Source organism: Antechinus flavipes, chromosome 4 (genome assembly GCF_016432865.1).
Source record: "Antechinus flavipes isolate AdamAnt ecotype Samford, QLD, Australia chromosome 4, AdamAnt_v2, whole genome shotgun sequence".
NCBI lineage: Eukaryota > Metazoa > Chordata > Mammalia > Dasyuromorphia > Dasyuridae > Antechinus > Antechinus flavipes.
In genome coordinates this window covers 216,167,681-216,193,229 of record NC_067401.1, presented here as the reverse complement: position 1 = coordinate 216,193,229, position 25,549 = coordinate 216,167,681, and the positions used below count along the sequence as shown (strand labels likewise).

General features: G+C 37.8%; 1 protein-coding gene across 2 annotated transcripts in view; it reads right to left on the bottom strand.

Moving 5' to 3' along the window:
• TFAP2B (transcription factor AP-2 beta) overlaps positions 1 to 24,402 on the bottom strand; it is a 29,397-nt gene extending 4,995 nt beyond the window's left edge. Inside the window, exons 1-7 of one of the 2 annotated variants that reach the window (XM_051997142.1) lie at positions 24,212 to 24,402; positions 20,657 to 20,683; positions 19,003 to 19,461; positions 13,812 to 13,872; positions 5,819 to 6,038; positions 4,089 to 4,207; positions 1,482 to 1,623 (exon numbers count right to left, since the gene is read on the bottom strand). In XM_051997142.1, the coding sequence (XP_051853102.1) occupies positions 1,482 to 1,623; positions 4,089 to 4,207; positions 5,819 to 6,038; positions 13,812 to 13,872; positions 19,003 to 19,461; positions 20,657 to 20,683; positions 24,212 to 24,292 (1,109 nt within the window). In that variant the 5' untranslated portion in view covers positions 24,293 to 24,402. The remainder of the gene's footprint in view (positions 1 to 1,481; positions 1,624 to 4,088; positions 4,208 to 5,818; positions 6,039 to 13,811; positions 13,873 to 19,002; positions 19,462 to 20,656; positions 20,684 to 24,211) is intronic. The other variant, XM_051997143.1, reaches the window with a different exon arrangement.
• Between the last annotated feature and the right edge of the window lie 1,147 nt (positions 24,403 to 25,549).

Sequence of the window (25,549 nt, the reverse complement as noted above, 5' to 3'; positions counted from 1 at the left end):
TTACGCTGTCAACGGAGCAAACCGCGTCCTAGAGCACTAAATAAATGATCGCTGTTTGGGCCGTGCCTGCAAGATAAACGTGCGAGAACATGCAGAGCTGCACCACTGAAGGCCTAAGCCGACCATAAAACACCAAACAATATGACACAGAAGCCAAAGACAGGAGTAAATCAAATAAATAGAAAACCCACTGTAAAAGTTCAAATGAGCTATAGACCTAAATTTAGCAATAGATTTACTATTTCCCCTCTGGAGTTGTAGTAAATTTTATAAGTCTGTGGAAGATGATAAACAGTAACGTCGGAAACATAGTAATTAGAAGTGGAGGTACCGATAGATACACATGTATATTATATACTCATCATGCATATATGCATACATGTTTATTTATATATTACAGTGTAGCGTAGGAAGACACGGGGATAAAAAAACATACAGAAAATCTAAGGAAGACCAGGATGTAAAGAAGCCCATACTCAGTCTTTCTTAAAATTCCAGTGTTGCTGGAAACAAATTCAGGGTATTCAAAATCAATCTCATACAACATCCAACCCAAAGATATATATTGAAAAGAGAAAAGAAATGGAAAAGGGGGAAGGAAAGGGGAGGGGGAGGAAAGAATGTTAATATTACAAAATTTGTATAGTGCTTAAAAGTTTGCAAAAACTTTCTAGAAATTATCTCATTATCTCACAACAACAACTCTTTGAAGTAAGTACTATAGATGTTTTGTGGAAAGAGGCCTAGATATTAGTTTGAATTTGGGCTATTTTTTTGTACACCATAAACATTGAAGAAGTCACTTATCCACTCAGGATCTCAGTTTCTGCATTTGTCAAATGAGAAGGTTGGGCTAAATGAAGGCTGAGATCCCTTCCAGCTCTTGATCCGTGATCTTATCATCACAATCAGTCTCAGAGAGAATTAATGTCTTTTCCATATCTACACTGTTAGAGAGGAAGGGAGGGAGGGAAGAAGGAAGAAAGGAAGGAAGGAAGGAAGGAAAGAAGGAAGGAAGGAAGGAAGGAAGGAAGGAAGGAAGGAAGGAAGGAAGGAAGGAAGGAAGGAAGGAAGGAAGGAAGGAAGGAAGGAAGGAAGGAAGGAAGGAAGGAAGGGAGAGAGGAAGGGAAAGAGGGAAGGAAGGAGGGAGGGAGAGAGAGAGGGAGGAAAGAAGGAAGGGAGGGGGAGAGGGAAGGAGGGGCGAAAAATAGATCCCATGGGGTTTGTACCATTATTCCTTTTCACCTCATCCTACCTCCAGACAAGCATTCCAGAGATATATAAAAGTTCCACATAAGGCCTTCATACAAAGAGATGGAACTAGAGAGTTTTCCGGAAAACAATCCTCCCTGCCCCCACTGACTGCTCTAAGATTGAGTGGATCAAAAAGGCAGATAGTGAAGGCCTCGTAATGCTTCAGCTAAAGAGGCTGAAAGGTAGGAGGCTTCGACCAGAGAAGACTGGGGAACAGTAACACTCACTTTGTAGCCAGGAGCATATTCTTTCGGGAGTGCAGATCACTTGGATCGGTGTGCTGCCGGTTTAGATATTCCGAAACAGCTTTGGCGGGAAATTCAGTTTCGCAAATGTACCCAAAATCCCGAGCTAAATGAACAGCTTCTCCTGAAAAGACAAACACGAAGGCTATGATTAGCATGACTTCCCAAATGTGCCTAAGGGGATAACAAAGATCAGCAACTTCCCTTCTCTATGGTGTAAGGACATAGGAGAGGGTGAAGGCTAACTGCAGTTTTGAAAACTGGAGCGAATGAAAGGCAAAAGGGAAAGGGGTTTCTGTACACCACCCAATGTTAGCTTCTGAAGATCTTTCCAGCCTGAACTTGAGCCTGGTCTTGTCTAAATAATCGTTTTCAAGCCCCTGGTATCCTAAGTTCTGTTTCAAGAAAGTAGCAAGTTATATTCGGAAGTTACCTCTGTAAGAGAATTAAAATGCCTAACTGCCCAACTAGACTCGTACCCATGTTTCTTCAGTCCCTTTCTCTCCCAGTTCCCAAAGCATCATCAATCCCATTAAAAAAAAAAAAATTCTAAATATCACTACATTCTTCACTCTCTCACTACACTGGAAAAACCCCAGGCAAACCATACATACATACATACATACATATATACATTTGTGAAAGAAATAATTATTCCAAATTTAATTCTAATTGTTACTTTCACTGCTACTTAGGTTTCAGGTTTCTACCCTCCAGAGGTTTGTGTCATCAAACTCCTACTGATGTACTTTCTGTCACCAGAAGAAGACTGGGAGCTGGAGAATACTAAGGCTCTAGGGGGATTCTAGCAGCTTTAGTCGCAGCCCCTTCAGAATAAAGCATTCAAAAATTCTTTAAAGCACTGCTCCAGGTGCTCTTGGGGAAGATTCAGAACATGCAAAACAGATATGTCTAATAATTCCACAACCATATTATTTTGAATGAGAGTGACTTATTTTTAACGTCACATAAAGGGACTATTAAAGGGAGTTCCCGTAATAGACTAATAGATTAATCAGCTTGAATGCTGTTAACCAAATGGTAGTATTTCAGCAGACTTCCGGTGTCTCTGCTGGGAGTCTCAGTTCTAAATGATAAGCCGATGCCATCTTGATCTTTCCTTCCTTCCTTCCTTCCTTCCTTCCTTCCTTCCTTCCTTCCTTCCTTCCTTCCTTCTCCTTCTCCTCCTCCTCTTCCTCCTCCTCCTCCTCCTCCTCCTCTTCCTCTGGCTCCTCTTCCTCTTCCTCTTCCTCCTTTTCCTCTTCCTCCTCCTCTTTTTTCTCCTCCTCCTCCTTTGTCTCTCTCCCTCTCCCTTCCTCTCCCCTCTCTTCCTGTCTCTGTCTGTCTGTCTCTGTGTGTCTCTCTGTCTCTCTGTGTGTCTCTGTCTAAACTCTCTCTCTCTCTCTCTCTCTCTCTCTCTCTCTCTCTCTCTCTCTCTCTCTCTCTCTCTCTGTCTCTCTCTCTGTCTCTCTCTCTCTCTCTCAACAGTAGATTACTAAATCGTGCCTGAACTTGAATGAATAAAATGCATAGTATTATTGAGATAGGTCCATAAATACCCTGGCAACTGTCCAGATGCAGCCTTTGGCATAGGTAACACTTTCAATGAGACGTTAAAATGCAAAGCTGCTTTCAACATCTGTGTGAGTAGTTCTTAATTATTGCAGATATAATGTCATAATAATCAAAACACCCATTTTTGTTACATTCGTGCAACCCCCCCAAATCAGTGTGACTATAAGGTAATGAGACGAAATCCACAAGGAAGAGTTTAAGACCTTCAAAGTTATTACGTTGCAATTGCAAAACCTATATAATAAAGCATGTATCAGACTCCATAACTACTTCTTGCTAGGACCATTTGGATGGTCCTATTTATTCGGTTTTTATTCAGATTGAATTTTATATTTACTCTACTCTTGTTGGACTGTGTAGACGGTTTTGCTTATTGCACAACACAAGCACCCTAAAGCAAATAGAAGAGTGAATTAGAACGCGTATAATTATGGCGAATAAAAAAAAGAGCGGATAGTTCCTCATCGCGTATTACTGGCCCCTTCTGCGTTTTCTTACGGATATAAAAGTAATCCTGAATCGAATGAAGTTAAATTTCAGAAGTAGTGTATTCAAGGTCATCTGCATGTACGACAGCAGAACTGACATGATTCTTAAACTTTCTATTTTATAAATAAACAATAAATTTTGTTTTGTTTTGTTTTTTAAAAATGTCAGATATATTCCGGAAGGCTGCATGGTAACTACATCAAGCAGAGGTTATATATTGTAGATGAGATTCCTTCGTGGGATGGAAGATAGAACTGGTTGACCTCCCAGTTCTCTTTGATCTAAATTCTCTGATTATTTTAGTCTAAAAGTAAACTTTCAGTCCCTTCTATGAAAAATTACCTGTATCTTCTCGGCCATTATTAAAGTATCTTTGCAGTCTCATCTATTTTGATGCTTGACTTATAGAGGCACAAAAAAATTGCAATGATTTCCAGTTAATCATGAAACATGTAAAATGTCAGCCTACAAACAAAATAGTTAAGATCAGCCAGTCTGTAAAATGAACTGCAATTCTCTGCTTACCTTCCACCAGGGAGGTGAGTAAAGTGACATTTGCGGCTTTGCGCCTGCCCGCGGGTAAATTCAAACCGATTTTTTCTAGCCTTTCTCGCAAAGATCTCCCCCCATTTTTCGATTTGGCTCTGAAATTGCAAGAATTAACATTCTGATTAACCTCAGAGTGTTCCTGAAACAAAGTTTAGACTTAGCAATCTAAAGACCACTGGAGCTTGAAGAGGTTTTAACTTGAGGTTAGCACATTTTTTCCCCTTTCCTTTTGGTTGTTTGCTGATAGTTTGCTGAGGTTTGCTTAATTTCTGCAAAACAGGACATTTTAAAAATTGAGTAGGTTTCTTTTATCTCTGAAGAACAAATGATACCAGATGGGAATCATTAGTGTGTAGGTACTAATATACGTCCAGAGAAGGTAAAATTTGCACGCGTGTTCGCACACACACAGATACATAGTTATTTTCTTTTAGATAAGTCACTGAAGCAGAAAATGTGCAGATAGTATTTAAGATAAAACTCCCGAGCCTTTGCCACCTACCTGTCCGTTCTTCTTCCTTATAAAGTCCCATTCCCTCTGTGAAGGAAGCAAGAGAAATATGGCGCCTGTAGTAACAGGTGACCAAATCAAGGAAAAGAAGAAGGAGCAGGTTTACTATAGTATGAAGGAGAACAAGTGGCAGGCTTATCATTATGTCTGTCTACACACATATGTCATACATGTATGTACATATGTTTATTGGGTAGATGACTGCATGAAAAACTAAAACTTTTCAAGGAATTCTGAAACTCGACTGCTGGGGAGAGCTCCACATTTCCGCTGTACTTGAAAAGAGACCAGAAAACAAATACCAATAAGTAGACCATGAGACTCTGCCTTCACGTTAAGAGACGACCCTAAGAAACCAAAATTACATAATTCTTTCCTCTTCTCCGCATTATGGATAGAAAACCAAGAAATGGACAAAGCTTCCTTAACCCCTAAAGCCGACAAAAAAAGTAAGGATTTTCTCATTAAGTATTTCGTCAAAGAGATACACTGATGAACTGACTGTGAAAACCAAAAAAACAAACAAAGAAACAAAAACAACAATAAAAACACCATTTGTCACTGTTGTGGGATAACGGGTGTATGAGCAATCCCCCTTAGGTTTCTTTGAAACTTGAGTTAAATGACATCTCCACAGCAGATTTTCAGCGAGGACCCTTAGGGTTGCTTCACTTCTTTCTAAGTAGGAAATGACCCAAAGGACGTCAGGAAGTAGCTTGGGGGGGGGGGGTGGAGGGGGAAGAAATGCACATTGAATTTATGCGGGCTAGTCATGGGTGAAAGTGAAGAAAATTTTAGAGTGCTGTTCAGGTACCTCCTAGAGAGGACAGAACAAGAAAGGCAGAGACCAAAAAATCAATCATAGAGAAAGCAAGGGGTGAGGGGTGGGGGTGGGAGGAAGAAGGTGCACACTTGTGCTGTGGGTTGATTGCTTTAATTTGAAAACATTTTAATTGTTCTATGGTGTCGGTGTGTGTGTGTTTCGGTAGCTAGCCTTGGATACACCAGTTATGTTCTAGGTACCTAGAATTCATTTCTATGCTTCCGGAAGCTATCACTTAACTTTTGCTTTCTTTGCTTCCCTCCTTACCCTGAAGCAAAAAAAAAAAAAAAAAAAAAACTCATTGCAAATTTCTTCTACAGGGCATTGGCACGAGGGAAGGGAGAGTCGAGAGAAGTTGCTGAGGAGATTTACCTTCGCAGGACTCCGCCGAGAAGAGAAGCGTTTAAGCATTCTGGAGGGGAGAGTCGTCTTTGAACTTCTCCCACCGTCACTTTATACTTTGAGGTTGAACTGAGCAGAGACAAACGACCAGGAACAGAACAAAACACCTCTCCTGTATTAACCGACATCCCTCCCAGGAAACCATCTTTATTCATCATTAGCGAAGTCACAGATTTGGGAGGAACTGGAACTGGGGGGAAAAAAAAAAACATATAATAAAGGAGCCCAAGAAATTAAAATCCATCTCTGTAATATCGTGCCCCAATTAGAGAGTAACACCTCTTCCCCACCTTCCTTCAACAAACTAAGTAAAGAAAACAGAAAAATGTAGTCTGTTTGTTGATTTGGCACAGTAGTCCTAAAAGGTCAAAATAAAATGGATGGACAACACCACAGAATAATCACCAAAATTCAAATGGAGTAAGGTATTTTTTTGCATTGATTCTGCTAATTTCACTTCCACTATAACTTTATTTATTAGGGAAACAATTACTGGAATCATCTTCCTTTGAGAGTAAATAAAAAGGATAGACATTCTCTTCTAGAGAATCTACACTTGGAGTCAATTCTCTTATTCTTTAATAAAGTCTAAATTAGAATAGAGAGGGAAGGGACTGTGGCTATAGGGTTCATCAACTTAGGACTCAAGCACTTTTTTTTTTTACAAAGCTTATTTGGGGATTTGAGTTTGGATAAAAAGAACTTTAAAGATTTTAAAAATAGGAATAAAAAAGATAGCTCTAGAAACAAATATAAATGATTCAAGTTTTAAATGAAAATAGTTCTCCTGGTGACATTAATTGTGCTTAAAATTTAATTCAAATAATTAGTTCATAATTGTATAGAGGAGTTAGGGTTTACAACAGGTGCTCCAATCAACCAATCACTTTCCGTTTTTCCTGTTCTCAAGGGGTGGTCTTCCCGAGATTGCTTCATTTCGGCCAGAAATTGATAACAAATCGTACTACAATATGGTTTATACAGAAGTTAATATGATCTAACAGCTATTTGCCACTGCAACTAAAGTACATTCCACCTCTGCAGACTGACTTTTTTTTCCCTCGTTTTTTATTTTCTTGCTTTCTAAGCAAGATTGGTAAGTAAGGGAGAAGGAAAGGAAGAGAAGAGAAGAACTTTAAGTTGTAATTGTCAGGCAAGCAACACAAGCAGACTTTCTGATTCCAGAAACTAATATTGGCAGTTCTCCATCCTTCTTTGCATGCAGTTAAGGTGATTAGGTAGGCATGATGTTTTAGTTAATGTTTTTAGGTAATTCTGACACTTCAAATCTAGGTGGAGAGGGACTCTTCTCCCCTGAAATTTAGGACCTAAGGAATATTTTAAATTCGCCTTATTGCTCCACATTGTGAAGTCAAACTCTTTATGCCAAGTGAATCTAATAGTTATGTCATCTGACAATTTCATAATTTCATTTGAACAGACTACATACATCAGAACTTTACCATTATTGCTCACTACTGCACAACTTCATAATCAGAACTTTGTGACTGCCTATAATCTTTCAAAAAAAATCTCCAAATTACAAATATTATTTCATGCAAGTCTTTATGGTCTCTACTCTAGACCAACAATAAGGATTTTTTTTGAGAGTCAAAAACTAGACATAAGAGTTACACAGAATTTTCAGGGCTTTAAATCATATATATTTTAAATGAGGTTTTTACTCCTTTCTCTTCAGCACTCCTATCTCCATCACCATTAAAATTAGTCCAGAACACAAAATACTTCATCCAAATTTATTGCTTGAAAGAAAGCAGAGATGATTTGCCAATGTTTGACTTTCTAAATGGATTCTGAAAAGCTATCTTCATTCCAGGGTTCCTCACTTTTCCTTTAGCAGTGAATATTTTCATCTGACAATGGACCAATGAAAACATTCATGGGGTTGAAAATGAAATTTGAAATTTAAAGTGACCCATGCTAAAGTCACTTTATCTAAAGATTGTGTCACTCATGACCTGTCTTTCTATTTCTCTGCCCAACAAACCCAATCAATTTTAATATACTTCTATTTGGACAGCAGCACCTCTTTTGATACATCAGAGAGACACAGGACTTCTGAACCCCCTAAGGCAAAACAAACAAGTGCTCTAGAACACTCGAAAGGTGTATTAGATAAGCCTGGAAGAAATATTCAACCTTACAATTTATCAGCATTATTTTCTCTGCCCTTTGATACATTCAATATTTTTGAAATTACTAAATACCACTTATGAAAATTCCAAATTTAACATAATATAACAAATAACTGAAATGAAACTTTGTTTTTGATCTAATGCAATTTCCCATCATCTTCAATTAAAATGTCAGAGAAATATGGGTTTTTAATATCCCACCTCCTCGCTTCTGGTACCCCTTCTCTCTTCACCACAATTTTTTTCCCCCCACAGGCCATTAAATGAAATCCATGGTGGATATCTTAAAATCCCCTGAGATGTATGATATCATCACATTTGGGAAGTTCCAGAGACATAGTCTCTTGAAAAACCATAGCTCTAGAGACATTTATAACCTTCCCTCTAATTTAGCTATTGTTAATTACCTGATTTACCTGACAAGAGCCAGTTCCTTTGGGGAATACATTTCACTACCTCCCACGTGTGCACAAGAAGGTATGTGTGCATCTATGCATATATATTAGCATTTAAATACTACTGATCTAATCAGCCTTCAAAAGTGCCTAATGAATGGTAAATGAAGCTACCCAGAAACAGGTACATACATATATACACACAAATACATATGATTGTATATTTGGCTTTTGTTGTTGTTGTTGTAGTTGTAGTTTCTAATTTGTTTCAAGTGTCAAAATAGTTCCCTCTAATCCTCATACATAGCCTCAAACTTCTTTTCCGATTTTAACTCTTTCTGTTAAATATGACTTCTTTCCCATTTCCCTAAAGCACCCTTTCCTATTCCCAACTCTACTCCATCATCACCTGCCCACATCCCAACCCACTTTCTTGTACCTGATTAACCTAATATTTTATTCTCTTTGTCTTGTTCCTTCCGTTTCCCCTCAGCTTATCAATAAACCGACAGTGCAACAGTGCCCGGTTGATTTGTTAGTAATTATGAGCATACTGTTCTTGCGCACGAATCTCTAGATGAGTGAGATAGGTTTAAAACGACAGCAGGAAATGGTAAAGAAATGGAGCATAGCAAAACTCAGCGTGAAGCTTTCAATTCTTTACATGTTTACAATTTTCTGTGCATACATTAAAGCTGAGTGGTTTCCCCCCCTCTCCCCCAGTTCTCTTGGCTTGTACAGGCAACTTCAAGATTAAGAAAATACAAAAATACATTTAATCTAATCCTTTTTCTTCACATAAGAAGGGGCTGGGGAGAAATGTTTTATTAAACAATCAATATTTCATTACAGGGGTCAAAGCTTTATTTAAGAGAGGAAGAGGGTAGGGAAGTCAAAGGATAATATTACTTTAATGAACTACATAAAACATTGTTAATATTATAAATGTTACTTTTCAGGCGCTTAGCACAGTGCCTGGAACATAGTGGGTGCTTGATGAACGTTTGTTGATTGATTGGAATCTCTACTTTGGGTTCTTTTGGTTGACAGAGAAGTCTGGATTCATTTTAATTGTTCCTTGTATCAATTTAATACTGGAGATGGGAGAGTAAAGTGTATCTGAATGGGATATTGCCCCCTGGCAAAAGAAAAATCACCTGAAAGAAGCTTTTGCTATTAAAAATCAAATGGAGATGTTCCTAAAATTCAGCCCCTCTCTGAAACATTTATTCAAATTCTAGCTCCCTCTTTTCCCTATAACCGCACCACTTTTTATTCCACCTCAAAGACAAAATTGTATTCTGTTTCTATGGTACTTGAGAGGATCTTTGCCCAAAGGGGACAGTTTACTTGCAGAAGAAAATCAGATCCCCAGAAGGAAACATCGTGTGTAAGTCACATTTCACATTACAGGTATCTGTGATTTCATTAATTGGGTAGTTGGGATATGACTTTTTTTTTTTTTTTCTCTGAGAATGTGGTTATTGCGTTTTAGAAGTGTGTGTGTGTGTGAACCTATGGAGATGTATGTGTTGTCTATCGAAGGGATTGGACACTTGTAAAAGTATCGAAGGACTCCTGATGCTTTCACCTTTATGTAAAGTAAAATACTTTTACATAATTATGCAAAAATACCGTAGGCTTCTTTAGTGCTTCACGTTTTGCAAATCATTTTCACACCAAACCGCACAACCCAATAAAATCGAGGGGAAAGCGAAACTTGATCTCTTACTGTAATAGAAATCTAACTTCAGAGAGTGTTAACGTGACTTGCCCAAAGTCACACAACTAGTTAGAGGAAAGGGCAGAATTAGATTCTACATCTTCATCATTATAAATCCAATTCAATGCGCTTCTACTACACTTTGTTTTTCTGCTAAAGAAAAAGGCAGAGCGACAATTTTACAGTGGGGAGGAAGAGGGGAAGAATTGTGAATATTTTCAGCAGGAAAAATATGGAGAGGGTTGAAGAGAAACCAAGAAAATAAAACCCCAAAACAGATAGATGACTATGAACCATCGCAACGATATATGAATTTTGGATTTACACCCGTCACAAATTTCAGGGTGTCCTATGACTTGTTTGTTTGGTCTGGGTTTGGGTTCTGAATACTGGTAACATTGTAAAAGGATAGTTGAATTTTTTGGGAACGTGTTATTATAGTGGCGATTATTTCCATACACAGAGCCCCCCCCCCCCCAAACCTTCCTGATCTTAATGGAACTAAGAGTTAAGAATGATTTTTTAATGTCTCGTTGGATTTTTAGACTGTTAATGTACCGCATCCTTCTCATTATTACTTTATTGATTGCTCATTGACCAGCCCCCTTCAAATCGTATTAACCACCCTCTGCCAGTTTAGATTAGAAGAGTTTAAAAAGCACCTTTCATTATCGCACGTCCCCCCTCCCCCACAATGGAGTTCAGACTTGGCAGCTTAATGTTAGCTCTAATGGGGCAGCTCAGAGATGAGGGGCCACGGTCCCTGCCTATTGCATTAATAGCTCAAAGGGGGCTAATACAGAAAATTAGCCTTAAACGAGCTCTGGAGATCTTCAAATGAAAGAGCCATTTATCACGCTGGCTACCTTCACTCTACTCGTTTGCTCTCTCTACTGGGAACAACTCATTTCCTCTTAACTAAATTACTTCAGAAATGTCAACTAAGCCCAGATAGCAAATATAACAAGAGCGCAAGCCTAGAATCTATGGTAAGACAGCAACAGAAATGATAGATTTGATACCAAAAAACAAAAACAAACAAAAAACAAACAAACAAACAAAAAAAAACAAACACCTCATACTTTTTTTTAAATTACCATTATTCTAGGAAGAAAGAATGTGTGCAAAATATCCAAATTCATTAGGATTCAATCTCCTGTGATTTCCTAAACATAAAATCCTCGAAGACACTCAGTCTTACTATTCATGGAAACTTTCAAAAGTCTATTTGAAAACATATTAAACCACTCTTCCCCATGCTAATTATTAAAATTTAGTTTATCCAATTCAGAAATCCACCATTCTCACACCCTATATTTCACAATTAACCTAATAGACACATTCTTATTAAAGGTTATGGTATGGGGAGCCAGAGATGTGGGAGAGAAGAAAAGAGTACAGAAGAATAGAGTGAAGAGTAATAAAATCTTAAACCAATTGTTACATGGTTCTTTAATTCTTTTATAATTTATGTAAGATTAAAAAAAATAAGTTTTCTTCATGGTATCTTCTCTGCAGTTAGTAGGATGCAGTATTTATTAAATAATGTGAACAATAGACCTGACAGCAATTTATGTTCCTCTTTCCACAAATAAATTTAAAAATTGAGTGGTTGGAATGGAACAAGGGCATATGATTGTTTTGTTTTCTGTCAGAAGTTAAGCACAAAACTTTTTAGTATAAAAATTGTGCCAGTTTAAAATAATCAAAAAATTTTTAAAGTTTTTCTTTTTAAAAAAGTTATCCTTAATTTTTCCTATTCATTAAGGCATTTATATTTACATTCATACTGTATTAAGGTATACATATGTATTATATGATGAAAACACTGTCATGATATATAGCTTCTGTTGCATTAGCCTGTAAACTTTAATTCTAAATATTTTCAAAGGCTGTATATTATTATCATTTCTTATTATTCATCTCTTATTTTCCTTTTGCATATTCCACATGCTGCTATATGTGCCTACAGCCAAAGTACAAAGAAAGTGCTTTTCCTTAAACACACACACACACACAAAACCTAGCCTAAATCAAACAAAAAAAAAAATCTATGGGAAAGAGTATACTCTTTAGTATACTATCCTTACTATCATAGATATGAATTTAAAATGAGGAAAACTCCCTCCACAAATCACTCAGCAATTGCTGAGAAAGAGAAAACTCAAGAGATGACTATGTAGATTCGCTATCAAAGAGGGCATGCTTTACAAAAACTGCAGCATTCCAAGTCTGAGCATCCAGGTTGAAAAACATGGAGACTTAAAAGCAAACCAGCCAAAAGAAAACCAAGGTAACTAAATGGGGGGGGAGGGGTAGGGGGAGGACAAAATTTACCCCAAAATTTATCCAGCACTTCACATTAACAATTTTCTACCCAGTCCTGATACTTCACCTCAAGATTCTAAACCTCAGTGCCAACATGTCCTCATTCCAATATTTCCTCATTTCATTCTAGAGCAGTTGTTTTTTTTTTCCCTAAAGCTAAGAGATATGTTATCTGTACCATCCTAAAAGAAAAAGGAAATTTTGAATACATCACCCCATCTTAAATCTGTATTCCACAACTCTTTGAATGTTCTGGCCTTTTAGAATCTTTTATAGCTTTCTAGAGAATCCTTTCTTGTAAAGACTGTGAATTTCATTTGGATCAAATGAATACTAAACTACTGAGACCAGGCATTGTTGACATTAAGCATAAGTATAGACATTCTCCAGGCATTGCTAAAGAACATCCTACAGTATTTAACACTGCGTCCTGGAATAGCAGTCCTTTTGATAATTAAAGATCTCACTGTTTACACATTTAGATTTCTACATTTGTGGTGAGTGCAAATTTCTGCAGCAATCGCCACCGATTCTCCCAGTGATTATCAGAAAGAAAGGAGGGAGGGAAGGAAGGAGGTAGAGGGAGAGAGGAGAGAGAGAGAGAGAGAGAGAGAGAGAGAGAGAGAGAGAGAGAGAGAGAGAGAGAGAGAGAGAGAGAGAGAGAGAGAGAGAGAGAGAGAGAAGCAGCTGCAATACCTCCGAAATGAGTTATTGTAATTACACTTAATTAGTTTAATTAGTTAATTATTTTGCTTACAGCTGTATGAGAGACTACAAACATTTGTTAATATCACATGCCCTTTAACAGTATGGGGTGATTCTGCAGTCACATTAAATCATGTATGTGTATGTATGTATGAAGATTTTAAAAATGTGCATTGACTGCTTCTTGGGATATGTGTGGTTAGCAAACACTTTGAACACAATAGGAAAATAACAACCTATACTGCAATCTTCACCTCCCTAAAATTCTTAGTTGAGATAAAGAATTACTAAAGAATAAAAAGAGAAAATAAAAATGACCTAGGCATTTTGCTTGCAAACTCTGATTAGTGTATATTTTTCAAATAAGGATTTCTCAGCTATGCAAAGTCCTGTGATCGTGAGCACAATTGCAAGAACACATTTAAGGTCCTTTTCATTACCTTTAGATCAATCCTTTCTCTCTCTCTCTTTCAACCTCTCCCCCACCCAACTCAACTCCCACTTCCACACAGTCAGTCAAATCAATTACTAGGGTCATATCATTGTGGACATAGATTTGTGTCTCATAGGATAAAGAATTTCCTCAAAGTGAAAACATATTATAAAGTCATTAATACACAATAAAAGTTGGTCTGCTTTGGGAAGATAATCCATACCTTTTTTAATGACAGACTGGTCCAATAGATTCATGCCGCTGTTATTGGCATCTTCAACTGACTGTGAATATAAAAACATCACTATTCAAATTGACTGGATATTAAAGAATCACACACATAAATCATGTCATTCCAAACTGGAGTTCCTGTTATTTCCATTTATATTAATTCACAAAGGGAGGTGGTTTATTATTATTATTATTATTATCCCCAAATTGACTTGGAAATGAAATTCATCCAAATAATACAATCTTTCAGTGGAAGAAGAAAAAAGGTGAGAGCCATCTGGGATGCAATATTGAGTTTTGTTATCATATAATACATAGATAATCCATAGATGTTTTTGCATCCAATAAACCCTTACATCATTTGCTTTTAAGGAGTACAGCAATTTGAGAACAGCTGTAGTATCTATATGATTTTAAGAAGATTATAAAGGACGATTTTTCTTTTTACTATAAATTTATTCCTCTGCATCTAAATAACTCAAGGACAATTCTTTTTATGCATAATAGTTTACATTATGAAATTTTAATTAAAGTCTGAGCAATTGGAAGTGGAATGTAAACAGCAACACAAGAACACATTTATAAGCAAACAGGATCTCACAACTATTGTAGTTAGTACATGTTTTCTGTGCATGTGTGAGCATCTCCTTGCGCAATGAGAAAAATATGAGCCTGAATAATTTACTTGTTTTATTCCCAACAAGGGTATTCTTTCCCAGCAAGGAACACACCTGTTAGGAAGGTGTTCATTCTAGATGACATAAACCACAACTCTCTTCTTCCCCATCCCCAAATAAAACCTTAACTAAGTCAAGCAATTGCAAATAAAAGTATTCTATCTTACCTATAAATTTATCTCAGAAAATTAAGGTTGAATATAACTATTTGGAACAGATTTCTACGAAAAATAACATTGTCAACTTTGATTCCAGCACAAATATGTCTGCAGTAAAATCACCTTTGAATGTAGTATACGCTTAAAAAAAAAAAAGTATTGCCTATATTGATTGAATGGAAAATCACTATGGTCATTTACATGATTACCTGGATATAGGCATGATCTTTAAATTTGATCTTCTATAGGGAGAATCTCTAAATATATTTCTTAAACTTAGATACTTTTTTGGTCCCCGAATTCTCTTGTTTGGGTCCAATATTCCCTAACTCCCTTGGAGTGATATAAATAGAAAGGAAAATACTTTAGAGTAGGTATTTTAATAGTACCTTCATCATAGCACAATATATAACTGGAACTTCAATACAAATAAACATGTGTGTAGTGTCAAATCCACTAAAAAAACAAATGATCTAAGCAAATGGAACGGCATTATATAAAAAGTCACTTTTCTGTCACAGGAAAAATGAGCAAAGTTTTTATCCTTAGAAAACAAATTCAAGTGTTGCAATTGCTATATCATCATGTCCCTTTTCTCATGAAATATAAATTGATTTTAATCCCTCTAGTAATACATACATTCATGACATATCTATATATGTCTGTTGGGGGATTTATAAATTGGAAGAAACACATTTCCGGGTGTAAGTAAATATGCACACATATATACTTGTAGATCTATATACATATGTGCATATTTATATGCATATATGTGTCTTATATATATACATATATATTACGCTTCATCAGCAACGTGGGTTAGTTGTTGTAGTTAATGAGAAGACTCTTGTCTGATTTTCTATCTAATTACGGCCGCCTGCTGGGTTTTTGTACAGGATATTCACGCAGCATGCTGGCACTTAATAGTCACAGAGAGGATCGTAAAGATTTAATTAGGACTGCATGCGGAAACGTGGAAAAACAACTCAGACTTTTAATTACTAGACTTCTTTAGTTAAAAGTGATACCAGGGGTTGCTTTAAGAGACTAGGATGCTTTCTATACAGTCCTACCCCCCACTCCACCTCCAACTTAACTTCCTCACATGCTTAGGTAGTAGTGAAGAGGAAGGAGAGGAGCATGAAAATAACAGTTGTGTACAAATCCGTACAAATCAGGAAAAAAAAAGTTCTCTCTCTCTCTCTCTCTCTCTCTCTCTCTCTCTCTCTCTCTCTCTCTCTCTCTCTCTCTTTCTCCTCTCCTCTCCTCTCCTTCTCCTCTCCTCTCCTCTCCTCTCCTCTCCTCTCCTCTCCTCTCCTCTCCTCTCCTCTCCTCTCCTCTCCTCTCCTCTTCTCTTCTCTTCTCTTCTCTTCTCTCTCTCTCTCTCTCTCTCTCTCTCTCTCTCTCTCTCTCTCTCTCTCTCTCTCTCTCACACACACACACACAGACTGAGTGAAATGTAGCATACACAGAACCCAAACAACGATTTGATGGTTTAATAGCCCCTGAGAGTAAATTGAAATAGATATTGACAGGGTTTTATAGTTTCATTTAAAAATATATATATTAGAAGCATTTGGTTAATTAGCTCTCTCCCCGCCAGTCTGGGCGATTGCCCTTCGGGTGAGTCAATGTGTGTGCGTCTTTTCATTGAAACATCCCATACTTCCATCAGGTATGAAAGCTGGGAGAGGCAGGATTGGGAAGTTCGTGTCTTCATTTTTGGGTCTACCGCAATAGATAGATATGTGAAAAATGAATGATGCGATTTTCCGTTGCATTTTCCCCAGGCTAAGGCAGATGCTCAGCCTCCAGGGTAAAGTCCTGACCTTAAAGACCCTGTAATTAACCTTTTTTCAAAAAGAACAAACACCTACACCCTAATTCTCCGTGGTAGCTAGCTGTTGGAAGGACACACTTACTCATGAATTCAGGCAATATTTAACCATAAGATGGTATCTTTGTTTTGTTTTTGTTTGTTTGTTTGTTTGTTTTTCTTTTTTGCTGCAAACTCCATTCACAAACTACTCGGTAAGACCATGAACCGTTATAGAGAAGCACGAGGTTTGTTTACCTATAGCACTATAATTCTGCCCTCCCTTAGTTATGCTTCCTTATCTTTCGGTCTCTATCAACTGAACGGCCTCTCCCCAACCAATTACACACCTTAGGAAACCCAAGTCATCTCAGCTGAATAAGTGAAACCATTTTCCTCTGCCACCCTCTTCCTTCTGAAAGGGGGTGGGAGTGGCAGAGGGTGGGAATTTGGGGCGGAGGGAGGCAACTGGGAGAAAGAAGGAGGGGGTGCATCCTTTTTGGAGCAAATCGTTTTAGAGTACTGGTGTATCTCTGGCTAGCTATGGAAAAGAGTTTCCATGAGCTATTTTGCAACGTGAAAACTATTTTAAAAACTCAAAGAAGTGGGGAAGGAGTCAAAATGGGGGGTGGAAATCACCCCTAAATTCGATAATTGTTTAGATATCTCGATATAAGGAGCTCTCCCTTTGCAAAAGTGCTTATCTACTATCTATCTATAGTTCTATCTAGCTTTCTTTCCAGTAGAACCTTCAGCTTTGCTTCGATTTGCGAATGTTGATACAATTTCCCCAGTAGTTTTATTAATTCTAACTCTTCCATCCCAAGAATTCGTTCAAAGAGACAAATTTACTTATTATCCTGACCAAAACAAAAGGAAAAACAAAAGCAAACAACACAACTAATCTCTCAACCTCATCTCAATATTTAGGTGAAATGAAAGTATCTGCAAGATCTTAAGCTTCCATAGAAATATTTATAATATAATTTAAGTACAATATTCGTTTTAGTGGTCGGGATTGTGATTATCATCATCAATAATAAGTTGGTATTTACTTATTATTCAACACTTCGAACTTCATTCTCTCAGAAAGATTAATTTTAAAAATAATTTATTTTACACGATATGCTGGCTGATACGTTATAAAATTAAATATATTCTTTATTCTAACATTCTTAATGTAACTGGAGACATATAGTCAAAGTTAGATTAAATCAGTAAAACTACATAATTATTTTCTACCCACAAAATTCTTTAGAGATCAGAATACTAAAAGTCTGTGCTTTCTCCACAAATAATAAACAAATGACTGTGAAATTCCTTTTTTAAAAAAGCACCCAATAAACTCAATATTATGGGCCACACATATAGTCTTCGATGACGCCCCAACATGCAAAGCATTTAAAAATATACAGATTAAACAAAATGAGGGAAAATCATTTCACCCTCCTTTTAATTTCACTTGTCTTCAGAAGTTTTTAATGAAAGTATGCATTGTACATAAAACTAAGCTTAAGTATCTAAGTTCCAAAGCGCCACTTAAATATCGGACAGATTAATCTTTTCCTGAGACATTTCAAATGAAGGAAAACAGAATCCTGGGTAGAATCCCCTCAGATTGTTTATAATACATCACTTCTTGCCTGTTTCTTTGTTTAGTTTCACAAATTAATCTCCACAAATCCAGACTCTATTGTGTAGGTTTGCAGATGGAAGAGAAATTATTCTGAGGCTTTTGTTTTACTAAAACACATGATGTCTTTTCACATGGGAGTAATGGGATTGCAGGGAGAGTGTATTGGTCCTAGAGGTTGGAAATAGTGCTCCGAAAATTGTTGGTACATAAAAAAGAAGAGAATAAAAGACAATCCACAAGCTATCCAGGACTCCCCCAAACGAACTGACACTTTCTAGCCCTCTTATCATGCCTTAAATGTTTGTTTACCTACATTGCTCCTATTCCCAGAAATTGGTCTTTAATTTGTATTCCCAAATTACCTGAATCATTCTATATCCTAGAAGACAGAAAAAACCCGGCTTGGACATAGATGGACTTTTCACAAGACTACCTAAGATGTGTTTGCCATCAAAGCATCTTTAACTGCATCTAAATACAGGTATCAATTAGATGAGACTTCCCATCATTTCTACTCTGGAGGTCTAGTTTTGACTTACTAATTTTAGTGGGGAAGTTATTTGTTTCTGGGTGTATTTGGAAGAAAAACTGCCAGTGTTTGCTTAAAGAACTATAGAAATGCGCAGAAAGGGGGTATTAAAGAAGAAGAAAAAATCATAAAATATAATCTTCCCAACATCTATTTTCTTTCTGAAGACTTTCAGTGTCTGTGCCCAGAATTGACCACCTCTATATTATAAACCTCCGTGTATAACTTCTCTTTCTGTAAAGATTCCAAACTCAACACCTTAGAAAATGTGATGGAGATGGAGCAAACCCGCGACTCTCCCTCAGCCCTGCCCCTCTTTCCTTCCTGTGTACCCTCCCACTTTTCCCTCCCATCAGACTCTTCTTACCTGAACGTCTTCCATTCCTGGGTGTCCGATGCCATGCAAGGAGAGACTATCCCCCATGCCGGAGTCCAGTCCGTGGTGGGCCGAGTGTAACAGCACATCAGGCCGCCTGACTGAATGGTAGTCCCTCCTAGGGTCCAGTCCCGAGAGCTGTGGCAAGGCGGCCCGAGGCTGTGGCAGGAGAGAGCCGGCTTCTGACCCCACTTCTTGCCTCTGCCTCTGCCCCCAAGGATGTTGCTGGGGTTGGTGCAAGGGATTCAAGGAGTAGGGGTCATTAACGTGGGAATAAGGGTCCTGGCTCTGATGATAGGGAAGCGGCTGGTAGGGGGGTGGGAAATAGGGCGGCTGGAAATCCGAGGACGGAGTGTGAGACAACGGAGGGGCGCTTGAATAGGGTCCCTGGGACACTGAACCCAGCTGGGACAGCCTAGAACTGTGGCTGGGGACTCCATCATGCCGGTCCTGAAAGTAAAACAAACAAAACAAAAATACAGACAACAAACGGAGAAAGCCTGATTAAATATACTAATCACAAAAGAAAAAGGCTGAAAGAAAATAAATCAAAGCCAGAAACTTAGACCCAAAGTTCACTCAAATTGCACAAACATGTTCAAAATTTCCTAAAGGCAATGCACTGAAGGAAAGGAAAGAAAAATGAGAAGGAAAGGGGGAGGGGAGATGTGGAGACGGTGGTGGAAAAGGGACCAAAACAAAACCCAACATGTGAGCCTCCGAGTAGGAAACTAAAGGAAGGAGGGTGAGAGGAGTGGTGGTAGGGGTGGAGAAGGGGAAGCTACTAAATGCCATAATTAAAAATGTAGGAGTGCTATATATGGTATGTGCTCTCTGCAAGATTTTGAATCCTTTCTCCTAACTATTCAAGGAGCCCAAAGCAGGACAAAATTGAAGTTGAGACGAATATACATTTCGGCTCACCTTCTGTTTAAAATCTCTAACTTAGTCCTCATTGGCAGCTCAGTCCCAATGGCAAGTCGCTTATAATAGAACACAATAATGCTATATTCGCATACTAAAAAGGATATGATCGGATTCTCCACTTTCCCCTCCCCCGATGGAATTAAACAACTTAAATAGTGTCTGATTTAAATTGATTCTCTTTGAAATAATATCTCCAACCCGTGTTAAATTAAGTTGAACTGTGGTTTCTAGGAGTTATTCCTAAGACCGCTTTTCCATTTCAAACACTATTATACTCTAGGGTGTGAAAATGGAGGACTTGGAGTTGGGAAGGGGTGGGGGTTGGGGGGGGGGCAGTCCAACACAGCATAATGTGGGTCATAAACTAAACAGAAAGACTGGGTAAAAGAGGGAATTAGTAAATCCAACTTTCTTCTGTAAATATGCTATGCTAAAATAAACCAGTTTCCCTTTGTAGAAACGGTAGTTCAAAATTCTGACAGCAATGGCAAAAAAGTTTTTTCCTCCCCTGCCCCCCCTACCCCAGCTGACTTGTCCAGCTCAAACCGAGAACACACAATGCGAAAGAGAGAAGCAGCTGCAGCCTCCTCCAATTATTGTGCTAAATTACAAAGCCAAAGGAAAGAGAGAGAGAGAGAGAGAGAGAGAGAGAGAGAGAGAGAGAGAGAGAGAGAGAGAGAGAGCATGCAATTCTTGTACAACGTGGATCCGAACTCACCATGGCTGAATAGGTGTGGACTAACATCTGGAAAAAAAAGTCTGGTTACTGCTAAAAATAAAACAATGATAAAAATATATATATATATCAAGGAGAACGGCAGAGAAACGTTCTGGACACAGGAGCAGAGCTTGAGGTATTTCCAAGACTATCCATCAAAAAATCACCCCCGAAATCAGACTGGCAGTGTATGACAGACACAGAGATCTGTTAATCTTTCTTTTTATTTTTCTCTCTTTTTTCCTCCTTCTTTGGGTTTCCAGATACAATCCTCTTCCACCCAAAGCTAGGCTCAGACTGCTTCGGTGCCCCTTCCTCCCTCCGCTTGCCTACACCGCCTCATAATAATTGATATTCATGACTATTAATATTACACGACTACTTTAAAGGGAGAATGGAGGACAAATGGAGCGTGAAGCTGCAGCTAGCTCGAGAGCTCCCCTACTATTGTAAATGACGTTCATTCAGTGGAGAATTACTAGATGTAATCAGACGAGGGGGGCTGGCAAAAGCAGAGTTGGGGAAAAAGTTTAGCAGGGAAGAAGCATAACTTCAATTAACTGAGCCGAGGAGATGTGTAAACCAGACACTGCTTATTTGGAACAAGGAAGTCTGAGAGAGCAGCGCTAGAGGCGAAAAACAAAAACAAAAACATATTTCCTTCTTTTACATTTAATTATACATTCCTAATACGAGAAATTGATTGCCCTTGGTGCTTTGTAATGATTTAAAAAATAAAACGCCCTTCTCAATCCTTTCTAAGAAAATAAAATGTAACCGCTTTAATTTGTCTGTTTACAGTGGATATTAAGGACTTTTGCTAAACACAGGACATTACGTTTATTTGGTAAATCAAAGAGGAGAAAAGTGTGTAGTTGTCGTTCATTTCATTCCTATGTTCTAGAAGACTGAGGAATCCCCACATTTTCATCCAGATTTAAAATTTATGCAATGGTTTTGAAAGGATACTAAATTTATCCTTTCGAGGCAAAGCCAGGGGCAACATAAAACCTTTTTGGATGTTTCAGGAACCCGTTCAACTGGCCTGACTGCCATTTCTGTTAAAGTTCAACCTTCCTCCGTTCTTAAATAGGCTCATTCCAGAACTGAGGTTGTTCTCTTGTTTTCTGAGCAGAGAATTTTCTGAGACAGACAGAGTAATCTCTCTCTCTCTCTCTCTCTCTCTCTCTCTCTCTCTCTCTCTCTCTCTCTCTCTCTCTCTCTCTCTCTCTCTCTCTCTCTCTCTCTCTCTCATACACAAACACACACACGCAAAAATACATGCATAATAATTACCCATTAGTGTTTTATATTCGAAGGAAAAATATTTTTATCTCTTTTTAAAACTCAAAGAAATGTTTGATTTCGGGTTTAAACTAACCCTATATCCTTCTAAAATTATATGTATATACACATACACATATATGTTTACATATGTATGTATAGACATGTATGCGTTATTTATTTTTTACTATTCGGCTCTCAGCTCTCTTTAAAGACAGAAAAAGAGGTACAGTTGACAGAAACACAACTCTTGACGACCCATTGCTCTTAGTCATGGTAGCTGCAGGACCAGAAGGGGAAAAACGGGAGGGAAAAAAAAAAAAAAAAAAAAAAAAAAACTGGGAATAACATTCTACACAAGATTCAACAATATACTCTACAGTTTCTCTCTCTCTCTCTCTCTCTCTCTCTCTCTCTCTCTCTCTCTCTCTCTCTCTCTCTATCTCTCTCTCTCTCTCTCTCTCCTTTCTTACTCGTTCTCCTTCTACCCTTTCACTCTTAAAAAATTTAGGATCTTCTTGTCTGTCAGATGGAGCAAGACTAGATATTTTTCAACTTCGGTACAGGGAGACACTAAGGTTCAGAATATGGGACATGGGCAAGGGAAAATGTTGCTGGTTCGAACCTACCCTTCCACTCTTAGGAATGGAACAGAAAAATGGTCAAAGGCGGGGAAAGCCCGGTTAGCTCCATCAATACTAATTCTGCCTCTGTCGGATTTTGCCCATGTTCAGTTGATAATTAGCTTGACGGGAGCTTTTGTGAGTTGAATCATTCCTAGTATCTGGAAGGCGGCTTCCCGCCGGGCTTACAAAAGTCGTCCCAGGGCTGGCGGAATCGTATTTTCTTTCCGTCTCCCACCCCCACCCCTCGCTTTGATGGCCTTTGTACTTTAGATCACGATCACTTAATTTTATTAAATGCTTCCTGATGATCGCATAGGCTTGCCAAAGAGATGCTTCTCTACCCTTTGGCTTCTAACTTTGCCGCGTCACTTCTATTCTTCCTTTTTATGCCTCCCGTCCCTCTTATCAATCTCATCAATTTTTCTTTTTCCCGTTTTCTTCCGTAGACTTGATTCTTCTCCCTTTCTGTAAGGACTTTCAAACTGGCAACTTCTTAGCGGATTCTTAGCGGATCACTATAATCAAGTTCTGAAGTTACCCTTGTGCTGGTTCAGAGAGCAGCAATTTCAATTCACCGCATGGATTCGATCTTTCCCCTTCCCTTCAAAGTTCCTTAATCGCCTTTCCCGAGTTTTCGCATTTAGCTCCATAACCGATAATAAATATATTCTGAGTTGGGCAAGCATTAAGCGATTCCAGCTATCTCAGCAGAACTAGAGTTTCCCTGCAAAAAGCTCTTTTCATGAAAACTACACTGGTTGGGATAGGGGTGAGGGAGATAAAGGCATACAATTTTATTTTGATTTTTTGTTATTATTTTGTTTCATATTTTCTCAAATTTTTCTTTCCGATGAAAGGTTGTTGGCTTCAGTTATGAGGGAAAAAGCATTACATTTGAAAAGAAAGTATGATCTCCTCAAAGGCAAAATAAAAGAGCAAGTTCTTATCGTTGGAGAAACAAAATGTAAAGCCTGGGAAAACACTAAATAAGAAATTGACTTCTATTGAAACTTGACTCGCTGTGTGATCTATTTCTTTATTTATTTCTACCTACCTACCAACCTGTCTGTCTGTGTCTGTCTGTCTGTCTGTCTGTCTGTCTGTCTGTCTGTCTGTCTATCTATCTATCTATCTATCTATCTATCTTCTTCTCTCTTTTCCTCCCTCCCTATCTTCTTCAATCTCTTTCTCGTTCTAGAATGTCTTTTTTCTACATCTGTTTCTTTCAGAAATAATTTTGAAAATAAAAAAATGATAGAAATCTCAGTGCCATTCTCAAAATTCAAATAATTTCCACCATTCTCTGGCACCCAGCGCGAAGAGCCTTCCTTTCTGTGTTCGATGACATTCTGTCTATATTCAGCCACACTAGATTTCATCCTAGAGTCCCCAAATATTTAGGAGGGTTAAACAGAAGAAATTAAAAATAAACTTCTCACATTTAATTTTCCCCATTCTAACATTACAAGTCTTTTCCCCGACTGTTAAAGTCTCCCCAAACAAGCTTTGTCAAAAGTTAAGGGACTTGGAGGAAACTGAACAGATATTTGCAAGTAAATCTCTGTTTAAATTTATTTATTTGACTTCCAAGAATTTATAAGTATATATCTATAGATATAAGATGTATATAAGGATGTCTGCTTACCTCATAGATATCTTCGTACTTGACATTTTCAACCAGTTTCCAGAGCATGATGGCAGCCTGTTCTCTAGGAGGTGAGTGCATTCATGTGAAGAGCAGATGTCTGGATTCTCAGTACTTCTCTGTCTGAAATGATCCATCTATAATTGGAAATGGGGGATAGACACCAAATCCGGCGCTCCTCTCCCATCGCAACTTATATGTGTTGTCTGAAACAATAGGCTGGAGAAGTAAACCTCAGTCAGATAGTAAAACATTATCTGTTACACACAGAGGAGTTATATGCAACATATATATTTTAAATATAATATACATGTATTTACATCCATGCACACACACTCTTAGCTATATTAGCACTTCTGAATCATACATAAAAGAGAGGTTCAAAATGTTCATTTAATGAATAGATATCTATTCCAGGTTATAAATATTTTTAAAAACCTCCATATTTAAAATGATGAATCATCCAAGTCTATGCCTGGTTTTCCTATTGATAATGAGGAAAGAGGGGCCATTAGTCCCCTATTTCTATGTAGATTTTTGGGGAAAGAGACCCTCACCAGGGTATTTAAACACAAAAGCTTCTATTCATAGGGAGGGGAAGAGTGCTTTTTCTAAGATGGGTCTTGGGATTTTTAAAGACAGTCTCTCTATATTTATGACTCCCACTTATGTAACTTGGCTCCCCTTTCATTGCAAAACAACAACAAAAAAGCTCACTAAGGAAGTCAGTTTAATGCTTCCTGGCCATCTTTCTAAAGTCATTTGGAAACTTAAACATTGTATTGAGCTCTTGAATCTGAATTACTTGTGATTTCAACAGACGATGTCTCATTCATGCCGTTGGATTCTCCATTTTATTAAGCTTTATCAAAGGACTGGGCCATTAAAATATATTTTATTTTGCTGCCTTCAGAATGGCTGCAAAGACACAGAAGATAATATATTGACATATGCTCTTAATAGATACTTAACAAATGTTGTTGAATTAAATTGTTTATAATATGAAAGCTTCAAAACTCCAAATCAGGATTCTAAAATATTTAGATTTCTGGAAGTTTTTAGTAAGGCACTGCATAAAAAGAACTATATACATTCTTTCCCATCATTTTATCCTACAATGAAGCAAATCGTTGCTTTTTGAATTTAACAGTACCACAAAAAAGAGAACATTTAGGAAATAGAATGTCTCAGATTGGTACCCCAAAATTAATGAGAGGAATTTCACCCTGTTCGCCTTCCTCCTCCCGCCCACTTTTCCCCTTACTACTTCAGAGGATGCAAATGTCACAGCAGCCAGTGGGTGAACCCACAGGGGGCTCTTCACCCTTGGGGAAGAAA